The sequence below is a fragment of the Vulpes lagopus genome, chromosome 12 (assembly GCF_018345385.1).
Source record: "Vulpes lagopus strain Blue_001 chromosome 12, ASM1834538v1, whole genome shotgun sequence".
Classification (NCBI taxonomy): domain Eukaryota; kingdom Metazoa; phylum Chordata; class Mammalia; order Carnivora; family Canidae; genus Vulpes; species Vulpes lagopus.
In genome coordinates this window covers 23753979-23762540 of record NC_054835.1, presented here as the reverse complement: position 1 = coordinate 23762540, position 8562 = coordinate 23753979, and the positions used below count along the sequence as shown (strand labels likewise).

General features: G+C 43.0%; 2 protein-coding genes across 2 annotated transcripts; both read left to right on the top strand.

Moving 5' to 3' along the window:
* Positions 1-435, top strand: LOC121473622 (60S ribosomal protein L31-like). The gene has a single exon (XM_041726157.1). The coding sequence runs from the start codon at positions 27-29 to the stop codon at positions 402-404; it is 378 nt and encodes a 125-aa protein (XP_041582091.1). The 5' UTR covers positions 1-26; the 3' UTR covers positions 405-435.
* A 4718-nt stretch (positions 436-5153) lies between these two features.
* On the top strand, positions 5154-7091 carry LOC121473704 (C-C motif chemokine 3). Its single transcript, XM_041726311.1, has 3 exons — positions 5154-5314; positions 6036-6150; positions 6578-7091. Exons 1-3 carry the CDS (start codon positions 5239-5241, stop codon positions 6666-6668), a joined length of 282 nt encoding a protein of 93 aa, XP_041582245.1. The 5' UTR covers positions 5154-5238; the 3' UTR covers positions 6669-7091.
* The last annotated feature ends 1471 nt before the right edge of the window (positions 7092-8562 follow it).

Below are 8562 nucleotides of genomic sequence, written 5' to 3'. Positions count from 1 at the left end.
TTCCTCTCCAACTAGGGCCCGGCAGAATGGCTCCCGCAAAGAAGGGTGGCGAGAAGAAGAAGGGCCGTTCTGCCATCAACGAGGTAGTGACCAGAGAATACACCATCAACATTCACAAACGTATCCATGGAGTGGGTTTCAAGAAGCGTGCCCCTCGGGCACTCAAAGAGATCCGGAAATTTGCCATGAAGGAGATGGGAACTCCAGATGTGCGCATTGACACCAGGTTCAACAAAGCTGTCTGGGCCAAAGGAATAAGGAATGTTCCATACCGTACCCGTGTGCGGTTGTCCAGAAAACGTAACGAGGATGAAAATTCACCAAACAAGCTCTACACGCTGGTTACCTACGTACCTGTCACCACTTTCAAAAATCTACAGACTGTTAATATGGATGAGAACTAATCGCTGATTGTCAAATAAAGGTATAAAACTGAAAGAAAAAAAAAAAGAACATAGAAGGGGGAGCAGGGGCACAAGGATGAATCTAATCCAATACCAAGAGGTATGCCCTGATCTATTGCACATACAAATGGCCAGAGGAGAATGACATGGAGAACTCAAGATTGCAATGGGCCAGGCTGCAGAAAGAAGGGGCTGCATCAACGAGACACTGTGTCTCTAGAATGCTATAAAGGGGCCTCCAGGACATAGTTTCCGCCTACCTGAAAGGTGGGGCCACGCCTGAAAAAAGGGAGCCAAGGCTGGGTCAAACAAGTTGTCATTGCCAGCCAGCCTATCATTTCCCTTGAGCTGGAACTGATGCCCAAGGAAGTGGAGCCACAGAGCTGGAAACTGGAGAAAAACCAATCCAGCAGGTCCAGGGCATGGGAAGCAGTGAGGATGTGAGCAGAGCAGGACAGCCAGTGATGCTGCAGAACATGAATTGTTCTGCCCAAATACCTTGTACTCATGGCTAGGATACTCTGGTGGACAGGGGTGGGAGCTCAAAGAGGCTAGAATGATCCAGGGAAGCTAGGACACAATGTAAGCCCCCTCCAAACTGCAAGTTCCACCATGCTGACTGCTAGCATCACTAAGAGATTTTGGGTGCTCTACTACCAAAGATCAAGACTTCGACATCAGGACCTTTCTGATTTTTTCCTTCCTGTTAGTCTTTCAACTCCACATTGGGACTTTGGGCATAACACACACTGTTAGTCAGATTAGCACTGTATTCATTCATTCACCAAATATGTATTAAGCTCTACTATATGTCAGGCATTGTGGTTATCACTGGAGATAACCTGCCAATTAACAGACAGTGAAACATAAAACTGACCAATATCATCTGTGTGATCCCGGGAAAGTCACCTGAGAACACCAATTTACCACCTGGGAAATTTCTCTTTTCTTTTCTTTTCTTTTCTTTTCTTTTCTTTTCTTTTCTTTTCTTTTCTTTTCTTTTCTTTTCTTTTCTTTCTTTTCTTTTCTTTCTTTCTTTCTTTCTTTCTTTCTTTCTTTCTTTCTTTCTTTCTTTCTTTCTTTCTTCTTTCTTTCTTTCTTAACAAGATTTCAGGGATCCCTGGGTGGCTCAGCTGTTGAGCTTCTGCCTTCGACTCAGGGTGTGATCCCGGAGTCCTGGAATCGAGTCCCACATTAGGCTCTTCACGTGGAGCCTGCTTCTCCCTCTGCCTGTGTCTCTGCTTCTCTCTCTCTCTCTCTCTCCCTGTCATGAATAAATAAATGAAATCTTAAAAAAATAAAAATAGAAAAGATTTCATTTATTTATTCGTGAGAGACACACAGAGAGAGGCAGAGATACAGGCAGAGGGAGAAGCCGGACTCGATTCCGGGACTCCAAGATTACAACCTGAGCCAAAGGCAGACATTCAAACATTGAGCTGCCTAGGTGCCCCCACCTAAGAAATTTCTAAGGCCCACCCAACCAACAAAGTCACCTGAAGATCCCCTTATATTAGTCATTCAACATATACATATTAAGACATACTTTGCACACAAGTATATTATTTTCCAATCCAATAAAAGCACATACAACAAAGGGCTATTTTCTGATTTGAAAGGTTGATATGGAAAGGCTTACAAATATATAAACACTAAGATAAAATTTTATATTCAGTAAAGCACCTTTATTAAAAAGAACAAAAATATAAGGAATAGCTATAATGGCAGACAATTCATCCTGTTATAATCATCACGGGCTAGCATTTGGTTTAAATTAACCAACAAGCCATGATATGAATTTGGTTTAAAATTAACAGGACATGGTCTAAATTTCTGGAGAGAAAAATTGCATAAGTAACTAATTACAACGCAGTGTGGCAGGTTCTGTAATTATAGAAGAGGATATAATAAGGTCCATTATTAGCCAAGGGGTTGATTCAGCAGTTTCCAGTTCCTTTTTCTGGCCCTCCCAACTCATAGCATCCAACTCTCAGAAACTGAATCACAAATGTGAGGGGGGTTCCCCAAGAAGTGAACTGAGGGAGTGCAGTTCAGGGTGTCAGCTGAGAGCTAGGGCAAAGGGGGCGGGCTGAGGAGGAGGCAGGTCTGTGATCTAGAGTTTCCACTGAAACTAGTGATAGACTCCTTTTATGGAATTGACAGGAACAAAGGAAGACACTTGGATCCTGAAGCCCCAGGGTAACCTGCCATTGTCCTTGATCCTGCCTTTGCCTCTCTCAGAACCAGCATTAGCAATCCTAGGAATGGGATGAGAAGAGAGCCCATGCGTTTTAAGAGCAGGAACCCTACAGACCCCGGAAAGGCAGGATTCCTAAGATATGATCTCATTTTGCTTATATCTTATTTCCACCACTGTGCTAGCCCCTTTTTGGGGACTTCAAAGATCTCCTGGTTTGACCCCCAATTTAGCTTCCTCATCCCTGTTTGTCCCACCACTATGCAGCTACACTGATCTGCTCACTCCTCCCTCTGAACTGGCAAGTCCACACCTTTGACTATGCTGGCTTGACCTCTCCTGCCAACCCCACCCTCTGTTTATATGGGTTTGAAACCTGTGTACCTTTTAACACCCAAGCAAAGCTCCATCTCGTCTGTGAAGCCTTCCCCAAATTCTCTTGAGGGAGGTCATTTCTCCCTCCTAGGAATCTTAGCATTTCTGCTAAGTGCTGTGGTTACCTGTTTATATGCTCTACCCATTCCTATCAGACCGAGAGTATCTAGAGTCCAAATGTGAATTATGTTTATTAAACACTAATAATAAGATAATAAAAGATAGAAAAATATGTAGATCTGGCTGAAAAGGAGACCCTTTCACACCACTGAAATTATAAATTAAAAAGCATAAGAGAGAGGGTCACCTGGGTGGCTCAGCGGTTGAGCATCTGCCTTCGGCTCAGGGCATGATCCTGGAGTCCTGGGATCAAGTCCCACCTCAGGCTTCCCACAAGGAGCCTGCTTCTCCCTCTGCCTGTATCTCTGCCTCTCTCTCTCTCTCTCTCTCTCTGTCTCTCAGGAATAAATAAATTTTTAAAATCTTTTTTAAAAAAGAATAAGAAAACTGCTTTGAATTTGTTATTATTTATGTAAGTATCACACAGGTTCCTTAAAATAGTTCAGAGAAATGGAAATCAAGACTTCATTTTAACAAACACCATTGAACAGAAACTTTTGTATATCAAAAATTTCTTTCAAGTTAGACAATTGATAGCAACCTACTTTCCAAATGGTAATGTGAATGTTTTAAAACAAAATGTGGGGAAATGTCTCTCTCTCTCTCTCTGTGTCTCTCATGAATAAATAAATAAAATCTTTAAAAATAAATAAATAAAACGTGTTCATAAATTGGTAAGCTGATCAGGAAGAAAGGTATTCTCATTTTTAAAAAATATTTTATTTATCTATTTATGAGAGACAGAGAGAAAGAGAGACAGAGAGAGAGAGAGAGAGGCAGAGACACAGGCAGAAAGAGAAGCAGGCTCCACGCAGGGCACCCGACATGGGACTCGATCCCGGGATTCCGGGATCACGCCCGGGCCAAAGGCAGGTGCTTAACGTTGAGCCACCCAGGGATCTCAACATTCTCATTTAAAAATATATATATTTTTTAATCTAGAAAAAGGGGAAAGCAAAAAAATTAATCACAAAAAAATTAATCACCTATAGACCATAGACACAAATATAGCTACTATTGGTTCTTTGAGACATTTATTCCCAATGCTTTTTATTTTTTCCATGCCTAGTGTTTACATATATATGTATATATATATGTGTATATATATATATATATATATATATATAGTTACAATATTTGCCATTCATGTGTGGATGCATATATATATATATATAATTCTTCATCTTGTACAATTTTTCATCTTTTTTTATAACTATTGTTATGATATATTTATGCTATTTCACTTCATTCCATTTAAGGGCTTAATAATAAACAATCAGGAGTTTACTTTATAATTCCCTAATAAAGGAGAATTTAGGTTTTCTTATTTTAGAATCCTAAATGATGCTGAGTCTGATATCTTTATGTTTAACAATGCCTCTGTATTTGGGTTTGTTTCTTTAGAACTCTTTCCTAGAAATGCATCTCCTAGGTTATAAGGCATAAATATTTTTTAGGCTCCTGACATGTGAACACTCACATCTAATGTGTCTTTCTGATCCTCATCTGGTGTTAATCCAGAGCTTCGAGTCACTCGGTCACTGTCTGATGACAGGATGAACAATGGAGATGTGATCTCATGCCTCCAAGTCCCCTAGTGAGGATCCCTTGGTTCAGTTCCTTGCATCTAAGGCAGGTATGTGCCATCCTCTGCATCATCACATCTACCCCATCCGTGTGGTTAGAATAGCTGAGGAAGCACAGAAGTGTCAGCTCTGTGGAAAGGACAGGGCTGGTGAGTTTGTGTATAGATCAGGTCTTATGGGAAGGGACCGGCTAAGAATAGCCTTGGGTCAACACATAGCTCTCTCCTCCTGCTCACGGGGGAAACCATTTCCTCACAAGAAACCAGAACAAGTCATGGGTCTCAGGCTGAAACTTATAACTCAGAGAAGCTATTCTTGGATATCCTGAACCCCTGTGGTACCCTGGGACCCTGAGTTGTGCAACACTCAGCGTGACAACACCACTGTGCTTAAAAATTTCCCTCCACACCCCCAGATTCTATTTCCCCTTCCACCAGGGCTGCCTATAAAGAGCAGGGGAGATCTGTTCACTCTCCAGAAGGACACAGGCAGCAGCAAGTGCCCAGGCCCACCTCTGCAGACAAGCAAGCCCTCGCTCCATCCACAGCTCAGCGTCATGAAGGTCCCCGGGGCTGCCCTCGCCGTCCTCCTCTGCACCATGTCCCTCTGCAGCCAGGTCTTCTCTGCACCATGTGAGTCTCTGTTGTTGCTGCACATGTCCCCACGCTCTGTCCCCACAGCCGGACCACATCCATTTCTGTCTCATGGCCTCGGGAGCCCCCAGGAGAAAATAGGGAGCTTCTCAGAGGGCTAGAAAACATCGTGGCCTTTCTCTTCAAGACTTTTATTTTCATCTTCATAAAGGGATCTTAGCTTTCCCAGTCCCCAGATCTGAGAGCCAGGGTGAGGTAGGGGAGTTATAGTCCCATTTTACAGATGGAAAAATAGGGACCCTAAACAAATGAGTCTGCAAGAGGCTCAATCCAAGCCTAGTGACCTCCTGGTGGGGTCATTCTTACCCTCACTCACCCTAGACCTCCCCAGAGCACTGTCCCCTGGATGTCATAAGAGAGATGTCCAAGGTTTCTTGTTTGCTGGGGCAGGACTTCTTGAACCAGGCAAAATTTCCAGGGGGGGAGATGAGACAAGAGCAGTCTGCTTAGATGTTTGGATCACATCAAGAAAGACAGCTCATGACAAAAAGTCAAGGAGAAAGAAGACACAGACAGAAACCAGGACAGAGACAGGCATATTTCTAGGCAAAGATGCCCAGTGCCCTCCAGTGATCCTGTCCCCCAGCCTGCACTCCGAGCGAAGCTGTTTTCCTCCAAGTCTTTCTCGCCTTCTCAGGGATCCAGTCTCATTTTCCTTTCCAAACTGTGACTCGGGCTCATTCTCTCTCTTCCTCCACAGTTGGTGCTGACACCCCAATAGCCTGCTGCTTCTCCTACGTCTCCAAGCAGATTCCACGCAAGTTCATAGTCGACTGCTTTGAGACCAGCAGCCAATGCTCCAAGCCCGGTATTATGTAAGTGCCAGTCTTCCTGCCCAGCTCTGGGGAGGCAGGGAGGGTCTACAATGGGAGCAGCACCCAAGGGCAAAGACTGGCCCAGGGTGCCATCCTGGAATGGCACAGCCCTCTGGGGCCTATGAGATATGTAGGACCCCGGTCTCTGAGGTGTGACCTGACCTGCCAGGGGCTTGCAAAGTCAGAGAGGGTTGATCCAGCCCAGAAGGAAGAGAGAAATAAAGAGAGAAATAAAGGTCCCCTGGACGCACCCCGACCACCCCAAGTCAGTGAGAGCTGCTCTCTAGACTGAGGTGGGCGGAGAGTCTCTGAGAAAGTAGGTATGCCTCCAGCTGACCAGGACAGAGAGTGCGGTGAGGGGCCACAGGGGACTCAGCATCCTCTTGCTGGATTCCTTGGTATATAATCCTTCCACTTCTCTCCATAGCTTCCAAACCAGAAAAGGCCGCCAGGCCTGTGCCAACCCCAGTGAGGCCTGGGTCCAGGAATATGTGGCCGATCTGAAGCTGAAAGCCTGAGTGGCCTGGAAGCTTGGAGAACCCAGTGACCTCAGTGGGCTGACTGGGGAGCAGAAGTCCGAGCCTTGGAAACACCCCTCTAACCTCCACAGCTACCTCTCCTGTAGGTTGGTTGTTGCCAAACAGCCACACTCAGGGACTCTTTCTAACTTAAATTTCAACTTATTTATACTATTTAATTTTTGTTATTTATTTTCAATGTCATACTCTGGGACCATTTGCTCCGAGAGACCCCAAGATACCTTCTTCACTGTCCTCCCCTGGTCCCTTCATTTGCACTGTGGATTGGTGTCAATTGAGTGACTGTCATGGTTTATTCTAGGCAGAAGTGGCATGCAAGTCACCAGACTGACATGTGTGTATTAAGATGTTTCTGTTCAGTGCTGTGTTCAGCCTAGAGAAATAATAAAGATAGTCCTTTGAAAACTGGTATTGAGTTTGGTTTTGTCTGCAAAGTCAGAATCGCTGGTCAGAAGGAATAATAGGCAAAAAATAGGCAGGTGTGAAAAGGAGGGAATTGGGAAAGATAAAAGAGTAGCTAGCCCAGAGATACTCTGCTTTATAATGGAGCCACATTTCTGGATCATTGAAATTATGAATATTTCATAAATCAAATCATAATATACATGCTTCAGGAAAATTTACTATGGATATTAGTAAGAAGAGTGTCATTTATTTATTTATAACAAATAATAGTAAATAATAATAAATAGATTTATTTATAATAAATCAAGCTTTCTTAATAACAATTACTAACATATTGAGACCTACTTCAGGCTGCGTGCTTTTTAAGTAGGGTCCATTTGATCTTCACAATGAATCAGTACAGTTTAAATACTTATTAATATCCTCATGTGATTCAAGAGTAAACTCCAGCCAGGCTTAGAGAGGGTAAGTAACTTGGTTGAGAGCACACAGCAAGTAAATGGTACAACTGAGTTCTAAAACTAGACTTTTATGTAACTACAGACCCTTAAACACTAGCTAAGTTATGTCCCCAAATATCATCCACTTGTCCTCAAATCACATGCCATGATTCGTTAGGACACTCATATCAGAATCTTTAGGTGTGGGCCTGGGAATGGATAGTTCTACAACCTCATCAGGTGTTCAACATGCGTGTTTAACAGCTGAGGACCACGGCAATAGTCAGTATGATTCACCGCTTTTTTCCAAATGCAGTGTATATCTGCATACAGTAACAGGGATAGCATACATTATTTCTGTAGAGTCCATGCCCTACAGAGTAAATGGCTAATGTTAGAGGAGGAAAAGACAACCAGCCCATATGTGGGGCTATAGATTTATACTATATGCCAGTTTCTAAGTTCACTGTGAAAGCTGAGCTATTTAATAGATGGGTTATTCAGTCATAGTTATAAGAAATGTATACTGAGCCAGATCCCCTTCCGCAGAAGGAAAATTCAAAAGGCTGTGCCAAAACCAAGCATGTGTTAATTCTGTGAGCCATGATTTTTCATTTTGTTTAGAATAATCTAATTTTTGATCCAAAACTGGTTTAGAATTACAGTGATCAAATTCTTTAGAGTACAATTAAATGCTACTATGAAGCAAACGTTAAAATGCACATAGTATTTGATCTAGCTGCCATTTGCCAGGATTCCATTTCTAGGAATGTATTTTGTAGCAACACTACTAAGAACAGGAATACGTAGGCAGAAGAATATTCTTTGCAGCACAGTTTGCAAATAGCAAACTAATGGAAACAACCATCAGCAGAGGATTAAGTCAATAGAGGATTGAGATGCCGGTCAATGGAAACCTCTGCAATCAGTAAAAAGAGTAACACACATCCATATCTATGGAAAGTATGCGTCATGTTAGGTGCAAAAAGTGTCTGTGTTTCCATGAAGTATAGCCCTATATACTCTAC

Bases quoted from the DNA above. Each gene is read 5' to 3' on its own strand.
- LOC121473622 (XM_041726157.1), top strand. From the start codon at position 27: ATGGCTCCCGCAAAGAAGGGTGGCGAGAAGAAGAAGGGCCGTTCTGCC.
- LOC121473704 (XM_041726311.1), top strand. From the start codon at position 5,239: ATGAAGGTCCCCGGGGCTGCCCTCGCCGTCCTCCTCTGCACCATGTCC. The intron at 5,315-6,035 runs GTGAGTCTCTGT...CTTCCTCCACAG, and splicing joins CCAGGTCTTCTCTGCACCAT to TTGGTGCTGACACCCCAATA. The intron at 6,151-6,577 runs GTAAGTGCCAGT...TTCTCTCCATAG, and splicing joins TGCTCCAAGCCCGGTATTAT to CTTCCAAACCAGAAAAGGCC.